Genomic DNA, 26,726 nt, shown 5'->3' with positions numbered 1-26,726 from the left:
CATTCAGCATTTTCAATTCAGTTCTTCTATAGTTTAGTGCCTTACCCAATTCTCAAAACGAATCAGTGACTATAACCCAATTATTGTGAGCTTTGGGAATAATTTTTAGGAAAATAAGTTTGCATATTAAATTCCTATTTACATGAGTATTAAACAAAAGTGTTAATAACGGTTGTTCAAATAAGATATGAAGCAGTAACTTCAAAATTAAAGTCCGGGACTTTAATACGAAACAAATTCAAAGTTTGGTATAAATGTCGTTCAATTCACTCTGAATATAATTAAAGTACTCTGAATAAAATTAAAATCAAATAATAATGACACTTCAAATCTACAACTATTGTTATTACACTAGGTCAGGAAGTTATTAAAATGGTATTTCCTCTGCCAACACATTATTCTATTGTTGCCAGACATTCACAGCATGTCTTCAACCTTCCTTTAAACCTCAACTGTCTTCCAGACCAACCCCAGTATTACTATGAATTGCCCCTCAATGTACCCTACATTTAATGTACCCTACATTAAAAAAGTTTTTTAACTCAATCCTTGAGGCCCAAAAGACTCCAAGAAAGGGTAAATTTTCCATTGTCTCAAGAATATCTGTTTTATGGATTTAGAGTGGTTAAAAAAATGACTGTTTTTTAGTTAAGTTACACATTTTCCTTCCTTGCAGATTAACAATTATGGAATAAAATGTTAAGAGATATCTAAAAATTGGCATCTCCAGAGTTGACCAGACTAGGAATTCTGCAGCTTAATGTGAATTGTGTTAGATTAGGAGAGGAACTCCATTCCAGATTGTATTGCTCCAGTTAACACCATGGAGGAAAGAGACCATATAGAATTTGAAATTAGGCTTACATTCAAAATCATTTTCCTTTGACAATTTTTAGCTGGTGTTAAATGACATTTCACAAAATAATTTTCAAATAATTTCGTTGTATTTTTCAACATGCTTATACAGTTTTCCTATATTTTACATCAACATGTATTTTAGTTGCAGAAAGATTAGAAATAAAACATCATACATGGCTCAAAACTGCCATTAAAATCTTTAAAACTAGAAACATTATGCAAGTTTGAGAAAATTAATACTCATATATTATGTCAGTAATTGTATTTTATTATAAACCAAGCAGGGCATTTTTTTAAAGTAAAAATAATACAAAACTAAAGATAATCTATCTATATACCTAAATATTGAAGTTAAGAAAATAGTACATTAATAGACAAATAAAAACAAACCTCAGACTTATCTGAATGAAATCCTGTTGTGAAATCAGGGGACTGTAAATCTCTAGGACTACCCACTCCTGCATAGCTTCCTTCAGAGTCTGATGTCAATAGTTCCGGAAGAGATTCCACAGAATTGGTCTTACCACATTTTAATAATCCTAAAACGTAAATTTAAATTTATACATATATATATATATATATATATATATATATATATATATATATACATGTTTACTTGAACATATATATTAATCTAAATATATACATATATGTATATACATATACATGTATATAAAACATTCAATAAACAAAATAAAGCCAAAAGCTTCCATTTGCGATCTGCTTTAAAAAGCAATTCAGAACTTTTTTTTCAACATAAAGAAGACAAAATTAATAAATTCCAGACTCCTTCCCTTTTCTTTTCCTATCTGTCTCTCTGTATAGAGGTCTCTGCACCCACACAGAGGGGGACTGGCCCCAGTCTGTATGGAAAGAGTACTGTAGCCTTTCCGCCTCTTATTTAGCTGAAGCCAACTGTGGTCTGTTTGAGGGTTTTTCCTTCTAAAAAAATCTGTGAATTGAGAGCTATTTTTAATAGCTCATCACCTAAAGCAAAAGAGTTGTTATGAAATGTATATGCCATTTCTTCTCTTAAGCAGGCTAAGTACCTGTCTCCCTGCCATACCTAATACCTAGGTTCATTAGCAGATCCGTCAGTTTCATGTGTTTATGTTTACATATTTCAAATTCAGCACGATCTAAATGAAGCAGCAAAATAAAAAGCAACCAAAAACACATTATATGGCTGTAACTAAAACCTACACGATTGATTTAAAAATAAAACATACCATCTCTTATACATTCAAGTAAGTGTTCTTTTTAAAGTAAACCACCTTGACAAGACATAGGCCTCCTTTGTGGTTATCATGCAAAATAAAGTTTGGAAATATCATTCAAACTTTTTTCTCCCCCACAATGTTTTAAATATTTTTAAGAGGCAAATTTTTATCTAAGAAAGCATATTTAATCTTGGAATGCTCCCAAAAGTCAATTGGAAATAAATCTAATAAACAAAGAGAATGATTAAAGTGACCAAAATTAATTTGGGTATAGAAAACATTTTCACAGAATGTCTTTTGTCTAAGGATCAATGCACATACGTGAATGTTAAGCCTTTATAGAACTATCTTTGATAAAATCTGCCTCATATTCAAATTTTCTACCAGAATAGGTCTTTTTGACCTCCAATTAAATATAACCTTTCAGTCATTATCTGCTTTGGCCACAAAAAGAGTGGTATAGCAGGAAATCAAGAAAATAGATCTGAAATCTGAAATAAAACTGAAATCAAGAAAATAAATCTATTTCTGTCACTACCTCGAATCACTTAAGTTTTCTGAGCTTTTTACCTCAGGTTTAAAGGAAGGGATATAAATTATTCATTATTAATGACTCCTCTAGCTGTGAAATGCCAAAAATAACATTATTTAAAACAAACCAAATATCTGCTTTTCCATGTCTTTTAGGTAACTGGAAAAATCATTAGGTTCATGATTAATCGTCTGTCTATCCATTAATTCATCCTTCCTTTCATAGGTGGGGATCCATTAATCCACCTATGCCTCCTAAGGATTAGAGGTAATTCATGTGACACAGAGAATATAAAAATCACAGAATTTAAAATATTTGAAGGTCCTAAAGTAGGAATCAGGAGATGTGGTAAATGGGAAACTATTTTTTAGTGTTGCATCGATCAATTTAAGTATATCAATGTTGATAGGATACTAGAATTTTTTAAGGGTTAAGACAAAAAAGGCTATAAAAACACCTTTAGACAATTAGGGAAATCTGGAGATAGACTGCATTATTAGATAATATTAATGGATTAATGTACGTGTCTTAGATGAGATAATGGTATTGTGGTTGTGTAGAACAATATCCTTATTGGGAGAGTCATATTAGTTTTGCGGGAAATGTGTCTACAACTTACTCCCAGATGGGTCAGTAAAAAAAAAGTGTGTGTAGAATGCTTGGAGGATATAGGAAGAGGGCATGCAATAAGCCTAAAGAAAAAGCAACTTTGGTAAGACATTAACAATAAACATGGATGAAGGGTATAAGATGTTCATGGTATTTTTCTTTCATCTTTTCAATAGGTTAAAGATTTTCAAAATAAAAAACTGGGAAAATATTTTTAGAAAAACTACGTAATCTAGATAATGCCTAGATAGAAAATGTGTTGTATTCTACATATTTATAATCTTCTTATGCTCATGAATGGCATCTAGCACCTGCCTTAGAGCACTGATATATATGAATTGAATCCACATGGTAACAGTATCTCTGTCATTTTTATTTTGCCCTTTTCTCCTAACCCTCCATGCCACTGGACAGAGTGGTCTTTCTAAAAACATAAATCTTATCTAGTCACACCCTGCCTAAAAAATCCAACAATAGCTAACCAAAGCCTTCAGAATAAAATCAAAATACCTTAGTTTGGCATATAATACCTTCCAAATTCTGACCCTCTCCAACCAATCTCCTATTATCTGCACACAGCCCTACAGCGCTGTGCCATATGAACAAGAAATGTGCAGTTCTTTCTATTGTCTTTAGGCTTGGAAAGATAGTACCTCCTTCTCTTAGTAGATCTATCTGCCTCCTTTTCTTGGCTAACTTCTCTTCACTGTTCAAGATCCAGCTCAGGTATCACTGTCCTGTAAGACATCTTTCCTATTAGACTACTTTGGTTAACCCACAGCAAACTTCAGAGTACTTATCATAATATACTATCATTTTCTGTAGCTTCCCTAAGACAAGGACTATTTTTTATTTCAATAGCCCCAACAAATGGCATATAATAGTGTTTAATACATATTAAATGAATTAGACAATGAATAGAGACATGAGAGATGAGATCAGAAAATACATCCTAAAACACTTTATACTAACCTGTAGATGGTGGACTCTGAATAATATCGGAAAGGTTATAACCTCCAGAACTATCTGAACGTTTACGTGGCTTTTTTTTTGCTTTTGTTTTTGCCTTCTTGAATATACTTTCCCTAGGAAACAGCAAACATAAAAGTAATTAAAAAAAAAATAAAAGTTAAAGCCAAAACAGAAGAACTATGCATTTTGATCAAACAAAAAACACATAAGAATACATATGCTATAGTCTCATTTATCTGTGTGGTCTGGAGCAAATTACTCATATCACTGAAACTTAGTGTGATACAATTACTTGTTCTAACCCTAGAATTTCTGTGAAAGTTAGAAACAAGATGGTTTATAGGAAAATTCTTTGAAAAGTAAAATACTACACATGTTCACACAAAAGCTATTACAAACTATATTGAACTAGAAATATTCGCTGGTAACTTCAAAGCATTTCAGGGAATACTTAATTCCCTAAATAAAGCATTATTAATCAGGCAAGAGAAAATAAAATTACCTATAAGGACAACTATCTTTTTTTACTAAAAATCACAGATCTCATATAACTCATCCACAGTTACAAAAGTCAGCTGTGAATATTATTTTATAAAGGATAACATTTATGTCCATGTTAGTAATTTTATTATAATTTTTAATATAACACATCATACATTTAAGTCAGATATTTATAAACTGTCCAGTATCCCAAATACTACCAAAGTAGGAAAGACGTTAAAAAAATCTCTGGAAACCAAGAGCAGTTTTTCAGTGAGCTACATAAGTTAACACACACACACACACACACACACACACACATACACACACATAAACCCCCAAATGACTTGAACAACTGAAGATTTTATTTTAACAGGTCATTTACACACACACACACCAAATTACTGGAACAACTGAAGATTTTATTTTACCAGGTCATTTACCAAGTAGAAGGAAAGTAATTCTGTTAGCAGTTGATAAGTGAGTCTAAAACATGAACTTGAAATTCTATCCAGGGCTTTGTCAAATGATCCATCCCACTACAGGGTGACAACCTAAAACCTGGGATATTTTGTTGGAGGACTCCCAAATGTCAGTCACTACAGACCATAGCTATTAAACTAGTCAGGTTCCTACAGAAAGGAATCGAGAGAAGTGGATGACCCACTCCTCTCTGGTTCACCCTCTAGTCTCATACCAAGATGGAGGAGGGGAAATCACTTGGTTGAATGGGATTCAGGAAGAAATCAATGCTCTTTGAAAAAAACCTCAAAAAATGTTCTTTTCCAACCACTCATCCCAGTCTTCATACACCTAGTACTTCTAATTCTTAAGCCTTTCCAGCATTGCTTTAGGTTTTTCTGTTCTAAGTCATGACCACTTAGCAACCACTTTCCGACTTCCAAAACTGTTAACACATCCTGACTGCTGTTTACTACTTTCCTATTCTCTCTGTTATGCCTTTTTCATTTCTTTAACCTCAGCAGGGTTTGGGAAGGTAATTAAGATAAATGTACTAATTCAACCCAACATGTTTAACCTGAAGGCTATACTCCTTTCATATTTATATGAATTTTGTTATATATGCTCATATAAACTATTCATTTACTTTGTGCTTTACAAAGGCTAAAAATAAACATGCACTTTTCTTATGTCAGGTTTCTCAGTTTTTTTCTTTCAATATCGATATAAAAATGTCAACAGTGTTTAAGATGAACAAATGGGAGTGAGGTGGTTGGGGAAAAAGAAAGGAAGGAAAGGAAAAGAAAAAAAGAAACAGCTTACGAATAATTTTGTTCGATATGTATTTCTTCTTTCAAAAAAAAATCTCCATCTTCTTGTTCCAGATATCTAATATCTGGTCCATCTTGATATGGCGTAATGACTCTTCTGTCCATTGCTGGAATCTACAGAAAAGATGTCACTTTCAAATACAAAATTTATAAAAATACTTTTTAAAAATAGGCATACTATCCCATTTTTCTTTTTATGTGGTGACTTTAACTAGAAAAAGTCTAGAATGCCTAATGACGTCCTAAATTTAAATCAAGGGGTGCAAGGGATTAGATTAACTGTCAAAAAAGAAAAAAGAAAAAAGAAAAAACTTGACAGAAAAGCTCCCCTATATTAAAGACACAAATTAATCCATTTGTTAAGGATCATGTGTATCCATGTTTTTGCACTGTCCTGACCTTTCGTAAATAATAAATAATAACTGAAAGACTGAAGCTTTCAATAACTTTCATTTATAAAGGAATTAAAAGATACTAATTTTATCATTAAATATATTCAATTTTGATTATTATACTTATATGTGGGATATGTGAGGAAATTTTAAAATATCCTAATGTATTAGAATTCATTGGGAAATTATTCCATTGAGAAATATGACGTAATATACTGCTTTAGTTGATAATATCATTGAAAAAATATAAACCTTACCATTTTTCGGTAAAATACAGAAAGATCCTTCAAAACACCAACACTTAAAACCTCAAGAGACCTAACAAGATAAAAATTTTATATTTATATTCAAGTAACTTAATACCTGTCAAGATTTTCAAATATGTAGACATTTTATATTGCTAAGTAATATTCTTTTAAAAAGCATTAATGTACTAACTGCTACAAATTCTTTCTGAAAGTATGTGTAGTTACATATTTCAAATAAACAACATGAAACCCATTAGACAAATATCTGCAATAAAACTCGAGCACCTCTTACAAGTTACAGAAAAATCTTTTCTATCATAATGAAATAGCAATTACATATTTATTTTTCAACCTTCATTTCCCACAAATTACAATCTTTAACTACAGAAGGAGTGCTATATTGATATAACAATGGCCTAACAAGAAGCATTCCTGAATTCTATCTAGAATTATCACTGCTACCAATTACCCGCATGACCCTGAGCAATTCACTTTACCTCTCTGGGCTTTAGTGTATTCATATGTACAATGATGTTCATACTAGATCATTAGTATTATTCAAGGTAGATTTTAAGGAACTCTCAGGTTCCAAACAGGTACTTTAAGGTATCAGAGAAAATTTAAAGTGCACATTCTGAATTATATTTTAAACTACTTTTACAACTGACATAAAAAACTTGCATATTCAAATCTGTACCATATCAGTTTTAACATTTAGAGGATAACTTACTTGTGATGCTATGTCAATTTTGGTGTACCCCCCCGTTTCTTAACAATCTGTGCATATTTATTTGTACTTCTTCTAGCACAGACATCTTTGATTAGGAATAGTTAAGTTTGTACAATTCTTTGTTTTAATGAAAGTTATGCATGTCTAGTCATGTAAAATTATGTAAGTAGAATGGCACAGCACATGTGCCATCCTTAATAGTTCAGCTGACAGATTGTCACAACATAACAACTAAACAATAGTAGTATGACACATAATTTTCCAATATCGTATTTTAGATAAATTTGGTGCTTATTTTACATTTTGGTTGATTCTTATCTGACAATCCGAATAAAGCTTAATTTGATTTAAAAAATTTGCTATGATTATATGATTACAATTACTAATGCAATGTCAGCAAAAAAATTTATTCGGAAACCCTAGTGAGGCTATCACACTAAAATACTAGAGGCATTTTAAAATGACATTGTCTAATATCTCACATTAATTTGCATTTGAAAAGCATTTTTTACAAAATAACAAAGCATTCAACTGCCAAAATATTGTTTCCTCTAAACTGAACTGTTTAGGGGCAACTATAAGAATCTATTAGAACACTTTTATTTCAACCATGTTTGGGAATTAGTTTCATTAAACATGATCCTGACTTTGAAAGGTGAGTTATCAAAAACTACTATCGTTTACAGTAAATTATATGGGTCAAGATTTTCTTTATTCTTCACAAAAAAGTTTACTGGGTTTTCTCATCTGTAATATGAGGTTATAAACAGAATCTACTTTATGAAATAAACTGTAGCTACGTAACATTTTTAGAATGCTGCCTGGCACATAGTATTAGTTATCATCATTACTATTATTAGCTATTACCATTAATAATTATGATGGTAGTATTAGTTATTATTATGAGTAAAACAAATTACAGAAATAAACCAGATACTGAAACTTTGAAAATGCAAATTGCCACCAAGATATCTAATCTCAAATATCTGTGATCACCAAAACAGATTCATTTTTCTCACCACTGACTGTACAGTGAGTAAATGTAATGAAATTTTGACCTTATTAAAAAATTTATAAATTTATTTCATTAAAAATTCCACTGTTAAAACAGCTAAAAGCAATGGAACAGTTTCCAAGATCTCTCTAAAAATGTATATGATTCCTAAATAATTAGCATTTACCAAATTCTTTCCATCCAGGTAATCCTCAATATAATATGAAATATTAGCTTATACAACAGGGTATATATATTTAGATCACTTTTTATGTAAAATGTGTCATGTTTTTATAAGTAACATTTCATTACTCATTGATTTCTACATAAAGACTTCAACACACCTATCAGCTTGCAACAAACTAGAGGAATTAAAAACTTCAGGCTATCCTCTGTACCCTAAGTTTGACAAAGAATGCATAAAACAGGAAACATCTCAGAGAGTGACTACAAAGAGATAATGGAAATCAACCAGTAACAAGTTTTATACACACTTACGTGTGAACTAATTAAGTGCTGGCTTAGATAGTTTTACAAATAGTTTCCAAAAGCCAAGTAGCAATTACATAGTTACAAATCAACCTAAACAAAAAGATATGCATACATACAAAAAATTATACTTGTAAAAATACTGTTGCACAACTTTACAACCAAAATGTTAGATCCATTGAGGGCAAGGATTTTGTCTAGTTTGTTCACTGTTGTGTCTTAGCAGTGGCTGGCATATATTAGGCACTCAGATATTGATGGAATTATTGAAACCTCTTACATTTTCATTTTTTCTACAAAGCTGGAATTTAACATTATTTACTTTTAAATTACTAATATAGCTGCTATTGTATATAAATAATTGTTTTTGCAACAATCATATAATGTATGCACCCAACCTACCTTGCTTCAAGTAAAGCTGCCATATTTAGTCCTATAAACTGTAAACAAGACAGTTTCAATTGCTCAGCATTATACATCGCTGCAAATTCTAATAGCATAGCAGCATTCTTAAGGGTAACTACAAAGGAAAAAAAGATATGCAAAATGAGATGAAACGGATGTTACCATGGCAAAATATACTTATTTCTAAAGTTGTCAGGTTTGAACATTTAGAACAAGGAAAACTGAAAGCAGTTTCTTGCCGAAAATAAGTTACACTTGAGCAAATATAAAACTCACTTGCCATCCCAATATGCCTAAGTAATTTTAAATGACTGGTTATGAGAAAAAATAAGTGCACATAAAAAAAGAAATTTTAAGCAGAAGAAAATAGAGAAGGTGTACCAGTGTCACCTAAAAGCAAGCACATAAGAATTGACAATCTTCCTCCTAATATTTTAGAATATTTTTAACTTTCATTGATAAACAGCTTTCCTTTTCATTTATATAGCACAGAATAGTCATTCTCTCTTCTATAAAACTAAAGATATTCTCAAAACTAAGAGAAACCTATAAAATCGTTCTATAAAATACTTTTGAGTAACCTATCAGAATTTGAGTATATTTACATATATAAACACATGCACACTATATTTGAAAAATAAGTACATCTATATCTTGCCACATACAGTGCAGAATCTGGTATACTGTACAAGACATTCTGGATTTTGTTACAATCCTAGTAACTTTACATATGAAATATGTTTTGTTAGAAGACTGTCCCTGAAAATTCTACCTACCTAGCATGTAACTTTGGTTTCCCGAATCTCTCGATTCTTTTTCTTATTTACTTTGAGTCCCAGCAAACAGAGGAACACAACTGTTTTCTACACCAGGCTTCCTCCATTTCTTTTTTCTTTCTCCCTTGTAACTCTGTCAAAAGTTATAACTGCAGGTGATAATGGTCTTTGTTTCACTCCTAACTAATCCAAAGTTTCAACTAATGAATGATGAACCCAAAGTCTCTCATTTTACAGCAATGAAAATGGATCATATAAAAATTTTAGAGTTGTTCCGTTGGGAACAAGGATTGCCCAATAACCAGAGAACAAACTTCTGATGAATTATTCTCTTGATAGGTTCTAGGAAGATCAAGTAATTCATTAATACAGGCAACCATGCAGCAGGGGCCAAAAATATCCAAGGAATGCCAGGAAAGTGAACTGAACAACTAAAAATATCACCTATATGGATACTGTATGCTATTTTATGTTGCATCCTTATATATATTTCCCGTTTCTTGTTTAAAAGATCAAAGCTGTTTTCTTTTTGATAACCAAGGAGAAGATAGTGCACAGAACTCAAGAAAAGTGGGTAAATAAGACACTAGAGCTAAGACAAATTACTAACAAGAACAAATCGGAAATAATTGACAGGAAATCCTCTCATATTTCCTGAAGTGGCAATGAAGAAGCACAAAGATAAGATTACAAGGTCACAAAAGTTTTATATCAAGGAAATTTAACCTTTATCCCAGAGTAAACAATTAAAAAGATATGAACAGGGAAAGATATACTTACTTCCTATAAAAAGATTAAAGAAAAGTCAGAAAAGAGAAAGAAGACTTAAAAACTACTGTGATACTACACCGAAGAGATGGATAACGGTGACCTCAACTAGCACAAAGTGAGTTTAAAAAGGTGGGAGAAATGTAATCAACATAGTTAAAATGAGTAAGTTTTGACAACTGAAAAGAATGTGGATATAAGGAACAAATTAATAAAAAATAATTTTGAGTGTTCAGGAGGAACATCATGCAATTAATAAAATAATGAAGAGAGAAAAGAATAGAAGTTAGAGAGAAAAGAGACATGTTTTGATCAAACATATTAATGAGAAGTTTACATAAACATTCTAGCAAATAAGAAATGGGAAGCTAAACACAGACATAGTCAAGATGAGGACAAGGGTAAAAAAATTTCTGCTTCCCACTCTAACCCTTGAAATTTCAAGATAAATTTCACACTATCTTTATTATTCATGGTTTTATGACATTTCAAAAAAATACATAACATATTTCAATTCTAAAACGTACATATTTTCACATATGTACGTATCTCTATGTACATATCTCTAAAATAAGGATGTGCTTACAAATGATAAAATAGTTCAACTGTTTTGAAATTCTCAAGATACAAAAAAAAAAAAATTGGTGCATTTAGCCATAAATAGCATCAGAAAGTTCATAAAACAGTAATCCTGGACCAACCTGAAAATACTAACATTTTAATTCAAAAATACTCACGTTTTTCAGTTAATGCTACTTCACAAATCTCTTTCAATCGAGTTATGAGAAGCTGGTCAGCCACCACAAGAACACTACAAACAAAATCCACATTCTGAGATTCTAAAAAAAAACAAAAAACAAACAAACAAACAAAAATTACTCTTTACTATTTTGTAAACATTATACCTACGAAAACAAATCCAAGTAATTAAGACACTAAAAAAGAGAGAATTATAATGATACTTTTCTAAATGTTGAAACAGCAACTATGATAAATAGTAAGTTTCAAAACATTTCTACTTTTTGGTAGAAAGCTAGAAAGAAACACACCAAAATGCCCCGGTTCACACTAGGACCATGAAATGGGCAGTTGATCTTTTAAGTTCAGGGGGCAACTGAAATGCCTGACTTATTTAAAAATCTCCCATATTTTTAGACAAACATTTTTCAAATGAATAGAGGGAAAGTCAAATTTTAGCACCAAACTTATTATGTAGGCATATATGTTCACATACATTTATGGGGGGAAGTTAGGGGTGAACAATGCTTGTAGGCTTCCTTATTTAAAACAAAATTGATCATCTAAGAGTACATTTTTTTAAAACTATAGCAATTCCTTAATTTAAAATAAACTTCTTGGTCCAGAGTACTACTAATGGCCTCAAGCAATGCCCCTGAGCCACTGCCAGAGTAACAACATAAACAAAAACACAATAACACCACCAAAGGAAGAAAGGAGGGAAAATGGTTAAGAAGGAACAATGAAAAAAAAAAAAAAAAAAAGGCAGACTAAGGACTATTTCTAAAACTCTTTTCCTTTACAGAAGCAATAAAAATACTGCAAAAAATTGTCAAAAGCAACTTTTTCAGACCTCTAGATATTATCCAAATTCTTGCAATAATCTGGAGAGTCTTGACTCAAGAAAATTATCGGAATCTTGCTAAGAACAGTGAGCTTTGGGACACTGCAGCTTTTCCTATTTAGAACCCCCTCTCCCTTCTTCCACAGGAGTCTTGAAAACCAACAACCATGCAATCACAGTGGAAATAAACAGCTACAGCCACTGGAGGAGACATTAACAGCTGTGGAGCAGCATTATCAAAGAACTATCATTATTTGACCTGTACAGCAGTTCCCAGGAAACCCCACCCACTAGCAGGGCCTGTCTTTATGACCTACTCAAAGCTTGTTCAGTGTAAAAACCCTCTTCCTTAGGGGCATTTATTAATAACAATTAGCAATTATTTCACATTGAAGCTGACTGAGACAATGATAACAAATGCAGCAAACAAGAAACATACCAAAAAAACATTACAAAGAATTGCTAGAGAAACAGATGTTGTTATGACTAAATGTTTATGTCCCCTGTTGAAGCCCTAATTTCCAGCACGGCTATATTTGGAGATGGGGAGTCTATAGAAGTAATTACTGTTAGATGAAATCATAATGGTAGGGTCCTAATCCAACAGGATTAGTCTCCTTCTAATGAAAAACATCAGAAATATCTATCTCCATCTCTCCCTCTTACACCCTCCCCAACTCTCTACATACACACAAAGATACAATCCCTGCCCCTCCTCCCCAGCCTCTGAGGAAAGCCCATGTGAGGACATAACAAGAAGGCAGTCATGTACAAGCCAGAAAAAGAGTCCTCACCAGAAACCAATCTTGCCAGACCCTGATCTGGGATTTCTAGCCTCTAAAACTGTGAAAAAAGAAATTCTGTTGTTTAAACCACCCAGTCTATCCTGTTTTGTTATGGCAGCCTGAGCAGACTAATACAGATATCCATATGGGGGTTTGAAAAGTTCCAACATATTCTTGCAAATATAGAAGACCACACTAAACAAACAACAAAAATAACAAAGACGGGGGAAGGAGAAGAATCTGATTTTAAAGCTGCCACATTATACTGTGTAAATGTCCAGTTTTCAACAACGAAAATCATGAAAGATGCAAAGAAAGATGTATGGCCCATATATAGGAAAAGATCAGCCAAGAGAAACTCTCCCTGAGGAACACAAGATGTTGAACTATTAGACAAAAAATTTAAAACAGCTATTTGAAATATGACCAAAAAACTAAAAGAAGTCATGCCTAAAAAAGAAAGTATGAGAATAACGTCTCACAAAAATCAATAGTATCAGTGAAAATAGAAATTATAGGTCCAATGAGATTATGCAACCTGAGGAAAAGAAGGAAAAATGAATGAATAAACATAGCATGAGAAAATTATGGCACACGAACCAGCGTAACAAGATGTATACGGGCATAAAGAATTTTTGAAGAAATAATGGTGAAGTAGGGGAGTGAGGGGGTCAGAAGAGTTTAAAAGTTTTATATGAAGTTGTGATTAGTTTAAAATAGATTGTTATACTACAAAATGCTACATATAAACCTCGTGATAACCACAAAGCAGAAATCTACAATTGATACATTAAAGATAAATAAAATCATACCACTACCCAAAAAGATTAAATCACCAAAGAAGACAGATACAAAGGAACTATGAAAATCAGAAAACTGACAAAACGGCAATAGTAAGTCCTTACCCATCAAAAATTACTACAAATGTAAATTAGATTCTCTGATCAAAGGACAAAGTGGCTAAATGGATAAAGAAACAAGATCCAACTATATGTTGGCTACAAGAGACTCATTTTACCTTTAAAGACACACATGGCTGAGAGTGAAAGGATGCAAAAAAGATATTCCATGCAAATGGTAACCAAAGGAGAGTAGGAGTGGCTATATTTCTATCAGACAAAATAAAATAGGCTTTAAATTAAAAATAGTCACAAGAGATAGAGAGGTTATTATACAATGATAAAGGGGTTAATACATCAATCGGTGTAACAATTTGTAAAGCTATATGCATACAACACTGAAGTACCTAAATATACGAAGAAAATATTCACATAACTAAAGGCAGAAATAAAAATCAATAACATAATAATGAAGGACTTCAATATTCCACGTTCAAATACGGATAGATCATCCAGGCGGAATACCACTAAGGAAACAGCAGATGTGACCAACACTATACACTAAATGAACCTAACAGACATATGCAGAGCATTCCATCCTTTAGCAGCAAATACATATTTTTCTCAAGTGCACGCAAAACATTCTCCAGGATAGATCATACGTTAGATCACCAAACATGTTTCAACAATTTAAAGATATTTGAAATCATACCAAGTATCTCCTCCTACTAACAGAGTATAAAAGAAAAATAATAGGAGGAAAATTGGAATATTCACAAATACGTGGAAATTAAACAACACAGTCCTAAACAACCAATAAGTCAAAAAAGAAATCAAAGAGAAAGCAAAAAAATATCTTGAGACATGAAAATGGAAACACAACATACCAAAACCTATGGTATGAAGCAAAAACAGTTCTAACAAGGAAGTTTACAGTGATAAATGCCTTAACAAAAAAGAAAGATCTCAAAATAACAAACTTAAGGTTTTCTAGATTAAAAAAAGAAAAAGAAAAGATCTACAAAACTAAGAGTTGGTTGTTTGAAAAGATAAAACAAAATTAACAAGCCTTAAGTAGACTAAGAAAAAGAGGGAAGACTCTGATAAAATTATAAATGAAAGAGAAATTACAACTGATATCACAGAAATACAAAGGATAACAAGAGACTGCTATGAACAATTACATGCTATATGAATTGGACAACCTAGAAGAAATGGATAAATTCCTACAAATATACAATACACCACGAGGAAACAGAAAATCTGAACAGACCAATAACAGAGTAAGGAAACTGAATCAGTAATCAAAAATCTCCCAAAAAAGACTAGATAGCTTTACAGATGAATTCCACCAAATATTTAAAGGAAAATTAACACCAACCGTTCTCAAACTTGTCCAAAAAGAGGAAGAGGAAGGAATACTTCCAATCTCATTTTATTAGGCCAGCATTATTCTGATAACAAAGGCAGACAAAGACCCTACAAGAAAATTACAGAACAATATCCCTGATAAACATACATGCAAAATCCTCAATCAAATGATAGTAAACCAAATTCAACAGCATATTAAAAGAGTCATACACCATGGTTAAGTGGAATGGTACACCTGGGATGCAAGGATGGTTTAACACGTGTAAATCAATGAATATGATACACATTAACTAAATGAAGGATAAAAATCATATGATCATCTCAGAACAGATGCAGACAGTGTACAGAACAAAATTCAACATCCATTCATGATCAAAACTCTCAACAAAATTAGGTATAGAAGGAATGTACCTCAACATAATAAAGGCCATATATGACAAGCCCACAGCTAACATAATACTTAACTGTTAAAAAAAAAACCAAAACCAAAACTGCTCATCCTAAGATTAAGAAGAAAAGGATGCCCACTCTCATCACTTCTATACAGAAGTCCTAGCCAGAGCAATTAGGCAAGAGAAAGAAACAAACAGCATCCAAATTGGAAAGAAAGAAGTAAAACTGTCTCTGTTTGCAGCTGACAAGATCTAATACATAGAAACCCTAAAGATTCCACCAAAAAGCTATTATGTGAATTCAGTAAAGTTGCAAGAAACAAAACCAACAAAAAAGTCAGTTGCTTTTCTATGCATAAACAACAAACTATCCCCAAAAGTAATGAAGACAGCAATCCCACTTACAATTATATAAATATAAAACTTAGGAATAAATTTAACCAAGGAGATAAATGTTGGAAACTACAAAACACTGAAGAAAGATATTGAAGAAGACAAAAATACATGGAAAAGTATACTATGTTCATGAACTGGAAGAATATTGTTAAAACGTATATTCTACTCAAAGCAATCTACAGATTCAATGAAATCCTATTAAAATTCCAATGTTATTTTTCACAGGAAAAAAAGGCAAACCTAAAATTAATATTGAATTACAAAAGACCTTGTATAGACAAAACAGTCTTGAGAAAGAAGAGCAAAACTGGAGGCATGGCACTTCCTGATTTTAAACTCTATTACAAAGCTACAGTAATCAAAAGAGTAATGTATCAGTATAAACACAGGCGAGACCAATAGAACATAATAAAGAGCCCAGAAATAAAGTTTCAAATATATACGGTCAAGTAATTTTTGACAAAGGTGTCAAAAATACAAAATGGGAAAAGGACAGTCTCTTTAATAGTGTTAAGAAAATTGAATATCTACATACAAAAGAATAAAACTGGACCCACAGTTACACCATACACAAAAATTAACTCAAACTGGATTAGAGTTAAACCTAAGACCTAAAACCATAAAACTCCTAAAACAAGGAAAAACCTCCTAAACATTGGTCTAAGCAATGATGTTTCACATATGACACCAAAACCACATATAACAAAAGCATAAGTAAACAAGTGCAATTACATGAAATTAAAAAGATTCTGCACAACAAAGGAAACAATCAAAATGAAAAGATAAAAGGACAACCTCTGGAATGGGAGAAAGTATCTATAAACCATATCTGATAAGAGGTTAATATCCAAAATACTAAGAACTTCTACAACTCAACAGCAAAAAACAAGTGACTCAATTAAAAAATGGGGAGAGGACCTGAATAGATATTTCTCCAAAGAAGACATACAAATAGCCAACAAGATATACGAAAAGATGCTCAATGTCTCTAGTGTATAATCATCAGGTAAATGCAAATCAAAACCACAAGAGGTCATCTTATACCTTTAGGATATCTATTGTCAAAAACACAAAAGATAAAAGATAAGTGTTGATAAGGCTGTGGAGGGACCCCTTGTACACTATTAAGAGTGAAAAGTGGTACAGCCACTATGGAAGCAATAGGGGGGTTCCTCAAAAAAATTAAAAATGGAGAAAACAATGATATGGCAATCCAATGGTATTTAACCCCAAAAAATGGAAATCAGGATCTTGAAGACATACCTGCACCCCATGTTCACTGCAGCATTACTCATAATTGTCAAGATATACAAACACCCTAAATGTCTATCAACAGGTGACTAGTGCACCACTTCTATGACTAAAGACACCTAGTAACTAAAAACATGGGTGTGTTGCCTAACAAAATATATAAATGTACTCTTTACATAAATTTTGGATCAATTCTATTTCTTTCACTTTAGACATGTTATCATATGGGGAAAAACAGGGAAAAAGGAACTTCCGTAGACTATTTGTCAAAACTTCACTGTTTTCACATAAGCAATGAAAACTTTTTTCCCACTCCTTTACTTTTAGTAATCATCCCTATTGCTAATTCCAAATTAAGCCTCTGTTGATGGCTTATTTCAATTAGAGCAGAAATTAAGATTCACATGTTAATTTTATCATTATTTAATGTACCTTAAATATTTAAAATGTCCTAAGTCTTAATACCTTTTATCACCACAGCTTCATCAGTATAGAGGTAGTCCAAAATAACTTTAAGTATGTCAGAATGTATTTGCATTTCCAGAGCTGCACAACTGGAAGCCTAAACAAAATAAAATAATTTTAAACAAGAAAATACTACTACATTCTGATTGAGGCTGGTACAAAAAACTTTAAAAAGGAATCACATCATGCAAAAAAACACTTATTAAATACAAAGCTAAAATGAGATACATTTAATTTTAAATTGCCATATAATATGAAAAAGGATCCAGAAAAACTGAGAAAAAAGAAATACACTGATATTCCAAATTCATGTCTAAACAATAATAGGGAAAATTTGATTTAAGTAGCTTTTTTGCAATAATTTTCATTTCTATACGTTGCTATTTTCAGACAGGTTTACGCATAAATAAAGTTTAATACAAAAGAAAAACTGACTTAAAATATCAGGTTCCCATTCTGAATTTCTTTAGTATATAATCTCCTTAAAATATAAAGAAATATCATGACCGGTACCAGCCTACGTGGTTTCTAATTAAATCGTACCTCGATCCATGAGCTACTCAGCATACTATGAAAATATTCTGAAAGAAAAAAATTTCAGTGAGAATAGTGGAACAATACTAAAACAAATAAATCAGCATCTAAGAAAAAGTGTACCTACCAAGTCTAGCACAAAGAACACATTTATGACAAGGAAATTCCTTTCCATCCACTGATATTATGGTTACATCATATAGAAATGAACTGCAAGAAAAAATTTTTAATTGAAGCACGAGCAATTATTTCTTTATATATTTATATTTATATATTCATTATAGGATTTGGCTTAACTTTTCATGTTCTCTTAATTAAAGGCTGCAGCGAATAAGCAACTTGATGGTATACTTACAAATTACGTACTTCATCTCCTTCCACTTTAGGGAAGATAATAAGGGCCTTAGAATAAAAACAAATATTCAAAAAAGTCTTTCTTCTAATTTTCCTTTTTCATTACAGACCAGGTGTTAATAATATTATGTAAGTGACATCACAGACAAAGGTCTTTAACTCACTTATTTGTAACAACTCATTCTGTGCTAAGCATAATCTAGATACCGCCAGTTTTTCTTTCTCCAAAAACTTTTCACCTACAAAGAATACCTAAAAACAAAAACTTTTAATAACAAATGTGTTTAGAATAGTATATTTATTACTGAAAAGATTTACAAAGGAATCATCATAATGATGAGAGGGCCTAATTAATTTGGTTCTGGGGCTAACATCATTTCTTACTGATTAAAAATACAAAATTCAGACAAGAAAAATTAAAATTTTTTCTTAATTAGGAAGTATCAGTAAAAACAAATTGTACCAATATCTTATTGAGCAGGTAATATTCTGTCCATTTCCCTCAACAACTCCCCAACATTTCCAAAAATTAATACTAGTAAAGGTATCTACCTATACATTTTGTTTCATAAGTGAGTAAGAAGAGCTCTATTTCCACTCTTAGGTCTCAAAATCTAGAGGGGAAAAGTTTACCTTTATTTCTTAACTTACCATTTTTTCTGATTTAGCTTTGGCTTATTACCAGTTCTCTTGTCAATAACATTAATTTTTTCATTTTCAAATCTGACTCCATCTAACCTATCAAGGATAGATAAAAATTAACAATTGGTGTATATATCTCTCTACCAAAACAAGCAATAAAAACCCAACAAATTAGCTTTCATCTGAACAAGACTGTATAATTTATATCACCTAGAAAAGTATTTCAAAGAATCCTTACTCTGATAAAGAAATAATCACACATTCTCCTTCAATTTTACTTAGAACTAAAAATACATTAAATACCATTACTGACCAAAAAAAATAAATCAAAGCCATAGCACAAGGCCCTTCATTGTTTTTAAGTAGAAAACATACACTCGTCCCCTGCTCCCACCCAACTAAGGTTATACTGCCACAAAGCAACATAAATAACAATAGAGAGAATACAAAAAAATATGGTTTATAATATGGCAAATACTATGTTAGCCACTTTATACATGTTATATGACAAAACCACACCAACAATATGAGGTCAGTATTATCCCTCCCATTTTATATACTGAGAAACTAAAGTTCAAAGAAACTAAGAAATTTGAAACAGCTAGTTATAGTAAAGGTAAGAGGCATATATAGATCTTTCTAACTCCAAAGACTTTCTATTTCCAACATATCACACTCCCTGCCACTCCAGATCACTGTTACAAACACCAGAATGTTCAAACCCAGTAACAGCTTTCCCATACTTTAATGTTTTAATCCAGGGAGTCCCACAGAGATAGCTTTTAGCAGAAAATGTAGCTTTTCACCAGAAAATGGTGAAAGAAAGGAGAAGCAAAAGAAAAGAAAATTTTTAAAAGGAGGCCATAATGAGGTACAAGAATGGATATTAAGGAGTCATACCTACTACTCAAATTACTGAAACCAAATTTCCTTGCAATATTTTGCAACATTCTTACAGGATCATCTTCCCCAACACTTTTTAGTTTTTTCGAAGATTTGGGTTTGCTTTTCTGCTTTTCACTAATTGTATGTGCTTGATTACTTTTATAAACTTCAAATACTGAGTTCTGATTATCTTCATGGGAATTCATTTTCTTCAAATGAGAATTTGGAGTGCCCTGATATTCTTCTGGTTTTTTGTTCAAGTTTATTCTTGGTTTGAAACCATGAGTTAAAAAGTCACAAGTATCTGTATATATAAATTGTAAAAGGTATTCAAACAAGTCAGGATGAACCTTCTCTACCACAAAGAGATGGCATCCTGCAGAGTCTTCATCCTTCCGGTAAACATCTGTAAAGTCTAAAGAACCATCTGAAAGAAACAATTTCTGAAAAAAGTCAGAACGCACTGCCAAAATATATTTATGAGCAGGGAAGAGTCTGTTGCCAACTTGAAATGTCACATCATGGATGTTGTCCATTTCATCTGTTTCCTTCAACAGTTTGCCAAACTCTTCAAGAAAGGATGATGAGGACAGAGCTGGAATTTCATAAAGGCTACAAATGAAACAAAAATTTCTTTTACTTTCAAGAAAATGTAAAAAAAAACCCACAAAAGCATCCCTAGCCAATTCTCCTTTTAAAGGGCAATTTCTTTCTTATCTATTAGACTTAGAAAATTTTAAATTTGGCATTTCCTAAAATATAATACTGCACAGTCTTAGATACTGTATCACCATTTAAATTTTCTATTCCTTTTTATATGTTTATCTCTCCTAAACTAAAATGAGAATTAAGTTTTTCTTTGAAAGCAGTGTTTTCTATTTCTACAAACACTAGAATATAAATTTCAAATGACTATTTCATAGAAATTTTTCAATAATTAAAAATATAACTAAAAATATTCAAAAAAAATATAGTTCTCAACTTTTTCCTCTGTTATATCCTTTTATTTTCTAAGTGGAGAAAAATAAATATACAGAAAATTGAGTAAACATTTCAGGTCCCAGAACCCAGAGTAGGTCAGAAACTCCAGGAAGTATAAGATAAATACAGACATACAATAAATCTGTAATGCTGATTCTTTCAGTACTGTAGGAATGTGATCACACCTTCCCAATCTACTCACCCTTCCAGGTATGGGGAACCAAACCTCCTAGTTTGCCTGGGACTGAGGGGTTTCGCAGGAGACGAGACTTTCAGGGCTAAATATGGGACAGATCTAGGCAAACCAGGACGGATGGTCACCTACTTCTAGGTCTTTTCCTTTTCAATAGTACTCTTGATATTATCTTAACCTGTCATCTCTCCACTAATGTGACTTAGAAGATTTGCACAGAGATTGCCACTACCCTGCAGATAACTCTACACTACCTCTTCGTTTGTCAATTCTCTTCATTTATATTCAAGGGTCAGAAATTGTGGCAAACTGCATAACAAATATTTGTAATATATTTCTCAGAATCTGAGAACTTAGAATACATCAAGAAGTACTAAAAATATAAATTTTGTGTACATATACACACACATATATATAAACATATATTTCTTCAATATTTTCAATATATATCAGTTTACAAACTGAAAGGAACACTTTTCATTCCAATACAACAGATTCCACCTTTGAGTTTTCCTCGTAACATGATATGTCTAAAGTCTATAAGACTTGGCAATAATTTTTCAATTAAATTTGCTCCAGAAGCTACTGAAAACAAAAGAAAATCCAGTGACTGTTCCTTCTAAAAATGAAATTAAATATATGTAAGTGTACCTTGTTTTAGGATCTGACTGCAGGATTGCAAAGTTACATCCACTCGGATCTGTACTGACACTAACGGCTCTATGGGCAAAAGTAAGTTTCTCAAGTCGAATTCTTTCATACACACTATTTATGTCAGAGACACAAGAGACATCTGATGAGGAATTATGAAGGTTTGATAAAATCTCTGCTAAAAAGAAAAAAAATAAATTCCCATTAATCAAGGCTTTATTGAAACAGTTAAAATCATTTAGGAGTAAATGGAACAGAAAAACAATTAGGAAAATATGGAAATATCTTTTGTATGTATTAAGTCCTTTTGAAAAACTACATCATCGTTCTCTTCAACACAATTTGCACCCAATATATTGTTTGCATTATACATGATTGCAGTGGAACAATTATCCATGAATTTATCCCTTTCAAACACATCATCCACACTACAACCAAAGTTATCTTTCTAAAAAGCAAATCTGGTGTTCAAATAGCTTTTAAAATTACTCAGCTTGCATTAAAAATATATAAACTTAGCATCTTCATAATCTGATTGCTTATTTATTCCCTCCCTGTTTCTTCCATTTATTCATCAAATATCTGAGTGAGCACACTGTGCTACTGTGACAGAGTGATCAGTCTGTCCCTAGTGACAGTAGTGAAAAAGACGGGCATGTCCCCACCATCTCGGAGTACTCTTCTAGCACAGCAGACAGACACTAAACAATGATTATGTCCTTACAAGTCAGATCAAGGCTATGACAGAAAACTACGAAATCTGCATGCAAAGAAATGATTCTGCCTGCAGTACAAAAAATGTTTAAAGTAAATAAAGACAAAGATCATTTAGGAAACAATTTTAAGAATCCAGAAAAAAAATAAATGATGTAGACTGAGGTTGTATGGATGAAAATTGTAGAAAAGTGGAAAGATTTCAGATATATTTGAGACAAAAGTAACAAAATTGGTGACTAATTACAGGCAAAGGGTGAAGGAATATGGGGTGTCAAAGATAACCATTCACTTAGATTGAAAACAATGAAAAGTAGATGCGATGCATGAGTTCATGAATTCTGTTTTTAGACCACTAAATATGACTAGAACACAATTCTAAGGACTTCCAACACTTACACATCGAACTTGAATTCTGGTTACTCTCTCAAATTCAGTCTATTTCAGTCTCAGGGAGCTTCCCTAACCTTCCCTCGACACTTAGTTATTCCAATTTCTATACTCTCAAAAAACTTATGTTCATATTAGAATTTGTCTCTGTGAACTATAAATGTTTATATACATGCCTACTGCTCCTACAAGTTTATGAGTGTCTCAGAACAGGAGGTCTGTCTTATATATTTCCAAATTATTAAAACCTAGGCCTATATCTGGCACATAGTAACTATATCCTAAAGATTTAGTTTACAGAGTTGACTAATCTATAAGGAAATAAAATTAAATCAATAAAATTATCCAAAAATCATTCCTTTATGGTTTTATGATTTTAAAGAATGTTTATATAATTTTCTCAGTAATTAAAAATGTTCTTTATATATTCTAGCATACAATAACTGATTTGTTCATTCAACAAATGACTTAATAAGGAGCTGGAACATTCAAGAAATATGCTGACTGCTAAGGATATAGTGGGAATAGTCAAAGTCCTTGCCATTTGATAGTGAGATAGGAGACAAGCATTTGAAAAATTAATCACAAATATAAAAACAAATCAAAATAAGTTGTGTGATGAAAATACAAAGGGAACATTAAAAGTGAAACAGGGTAACTCAGTTTAGATTTGAAGAATCAGTGAAAACATCTTTGATGAAGTATATAAATTAAGCAAAGATGTGAAAAATTAGTCAAGGACCTGAAACTAATCACAGCTGGACAAGATTGAAAACCTGAGGGTCAATGTCACTGGACAGTCAGTGCTAAGCGAAAGGGAGAGAACTCTAGATGAGTTCAGAGACATAAACAATGTTTAGGTAATAAAGAAACCATTAAAGAATTAATTAAACACAGGAATATTACGATCAGATCTTAAAAGCTCACTCTGACAATCTTGAGACTAGAGAAAAAGAAAAGAACCAAAAGAAGAAAATTATTTCTTCAGTATTCCATGTGTCTTGGGCTAGGATAGGAGCAATGAGATGTAAATAGGTAAATGAATCCTATGAGTAGTTTACTCGAAGAAAAATCAACAGATTATTAATTGTTGATGAAAGAAAAAAGTCGCTAACCTAAAATGTAAGTAATCCACAAGTTTATAAATTTAGAACCAGATAATTAAGAATGAACTACATGATGAATAACTTCTATTTTCAATGGTGGCATCTTAATGCTATCTTTTATATTCATCAAGGAATGAATAAAACTTGTCTCCAATTATTCATAAATTGTTTAAAAAAACTACTTCTCCATTTTAAAATTCTCAACAAACATGAAAACTTTATTCTTCCTGTGATTTTTTTTCTTCTAAGTCATGAAATGCACTTTTTAAAACACTAATTTTATATATACAAGTATGTTAAAAAAAATACAGCATAAGCTACTAAATTCTCAATTTGGGGAGAGAGAGAAAAAAAGGGAACTTAGAAGATGGTTCATAACCATCCAGGAAGTTTTTTGTCTTTTGTTTTCTTTAACTTTATACTTCCCTGTTCCTAGAGCCAAGGCTAGCCAGCAATCAGCAATAGTGAGCCACTGTTACTGCAGGAAATGTACCATGACTTCCGGGTACACTGAGACTGATAAAAAGTTGAAAATTCCAGGTTTAAGTGGATCGAATTCCCTGTTCACCTCAACATACACAAAACAAAATCAAGTCATAAGGGTAAAACATAACATTTGTCAATTAAACCTATTAACAAATACTTGCGAAATTAAAGGCTAACTGAAAAGAACTTTTATGTGCCGTTTACATATATGAACTGACCTTTCTTTTCAGAACTCTTTCTTTTTTCTTCAAACCATTTCCCTCTAAATCCTTCCCCATCCTGTGTGACACATAGAATTTCATTCCTATTTAAAGCAATATCAGAAATGAAGACTTGGCGTGGATAAGCCCATCGACACTGCTTCAGAGAACTGCTGACTGACCTCCAGCAAAATACCTAAAATAAACCAAATTACATTAGAATATAAAGCAGCAATATAGCATCTGAACAACCAAAATCTGAAATAACCAAAAATTGAAATCAAGAGATAATATTTCTAAAATAAAAGCTGATTAGTATGTTTCAATGTCCATTCATTCTTCTGCATAAAAAAATAGACACTATAAAAGTCAAGATTATTTTAAAGAATTGTCTTTCAAAAAAACACAAGCAAACATGAAGCATTACCTACGCTTCAAAGACTCTCCTCTTAAGTAATTTTTAGCACTGCTAAAAAAAAAAAAAACCACAAAAAAACAAAACAAAACAAAAAAACCTTAAAGCTAAAACTTAGATGTTAGACTCGTAGTACCATCTGTTTACAAAGATGAAAATTATCCTATGAAAATCCAACCTTCACTTTCAAGAAAAAAAACAACAGATATATGCATAACTCAATTTTAACTAAAACAAATTTGGGAGACGGAAAATTCATCATAGAGTTCCACGGCTTCCTAGTGCCTCTGAAAACCTTAGTGTTTCTATGAAATGCTGCTACTCAACATAGAGAAAATGTTGAGAGATGTGGTGCTGAGCTTCCCAATCCAACTTTATCCAGAGCAGTAAACCTTTTATCTGCTTCACAGACTGGCATTCCAAATAAAATTTCATTTGAAAAGTTAATATTACTAACTTATAAAAGTTCAATCCCGTATTAAGAAAACTAAAGCACAAAATGGTATCTGCCAAGGTCACTCAAAACATATGTACATACATACACACATACACACACACACACACACACACACTCACACACACGACTCTACTGATTGATTCCTACACAACTTGGTTATTATATTAAGTTTAATTTTATGGGAAGTAAATATTCAGAGGTAAAAGCTAGATCCACATTAACATAAATGAAGCACATCCCAAAGTCAAATGTTAAGTTTTTTATACTCAAGTTTTATGTAATACCCATGCTTCCCTCCTTAGTACAAACTAGAGCTCTAATTCTTAAATATAGTTCCTTGTATTAAAATAATCAACAATAGATTTATGCCTGTAATGTACCAGTAGGTAGAGCTTTATGATTTTAATTCTTCAATTTCTAGAATGTCAAATTTTATAGCACTTTATAACATCAAAAACATTCTTAGTGCATGTTTTTATTTTATAAGCAAAAAGCAGAAAACAATGTTTTTCTAGTCACAGTGTAAAATTTTTTTCAGTGTCACTAATGTATAATGTATTTTTAAATTAATTTTATTAAAGAAATATACTAATATGTTTGCACAGGGAAATAAAATTAAAACTCTATAGTATTTATTTAAATGCAAAGAGATAAGGTTATTTGTATAGTTATCTAGAAATACGTTACCTCTTATACACGATAGTTATAATCTCTGCAAGTATGTGTGTGCATTTGTTTAAAACCTGGGGAAAATTTTCCAATTGTGGATCAAATTTTCAATACTGCCTGCTTAGCTTTTACTGTTTTAAAAGAGTAGTTATTTAACATATCTTGTGTCTATGCAATTCAGTACCATTTATCAACACTCAGTG

At 31.7% G+C, this 26,726-nt stretch overlaps 1 protein-coding gene across 2 annotated transcripts in view; it reads right to left on the bottom strand.

The window, feature by feature from the left end:
- IBTK (inhibitor of Bruton tyrosine kinase) overlaps positions 1-26,726 on the bottom strand; it is an 87,569-nt gene that overhangs the window by 33,260 nt on the left and 27,583 nt on the right. The window contains exons 10-22 of one of the 2 annotated variants that reach the window (XM_081044761.1): positions 25,001-25,178; positions 22,087-22,264; positions 20,277-20,873; positions 19,386-19,472; positions 18,508-18,590; positions 18,390-18,427; positions 17,847-17,943; positions 11,503-11,604; positions 9,219-9,336; positions 6,613-6,673; positions 5,956-6,077; positions 4,192-4,304; positions 1,249-1,397 (exon numbers count right to left, since the gene is read on the bottom strand). In XM_081044761.1, coding sequence (XP_080900887.1) covers positions 1,249-1,397; positions 4,192-4,304; positions 5,956-6,077; positions 6,613-6,673; positions 9,219-9,336; positions 11,503-11,604; positions 17,847-17,943; positions 18,390-18,427; positions 18,508-18,590; positions 19,386-19,472; positions 20,277-20,873; positions 22,087-22,264; positions 25,001-25,178 — 1,923 coding nt within the window. The remainder of the gene's footprint in view (positions 1-1,248; positions 1,398-4,191; positions 4,305-5,955; positions 6,078-6,612; positions 6,674-9,218; positions 9,337-11,502; positions 11,605-17,846; positions 17,944-18,389; positions 18,428-18,507; positions 18,591-19,385; positions 19,473-20,276; positions 20,874-22,086; positions 22,265-25,000; positions 25,179-26,726) is intronic. The other variant, XM_081044762.1, reaches the window with a different exon arrangement.

Source organism: Rhinolophus hipposideros, assembly GCF_964194185.1.
Source record: "Rhinolophus hipposideros genome assembly, chromosome: 3".
Taxonomy (NCBI): domain Eukaryota; kingdom Metazoa; phylum Chordata; class Mammalia; order Chiroptera; family Rhinolophidae; genus Rhinolophus; species Rhinolophus hipposideros.
Note: the sequence above shows the minus strand (reverse complement) of the source record. Positions and strands in the feature narration are given on the sequence as shown.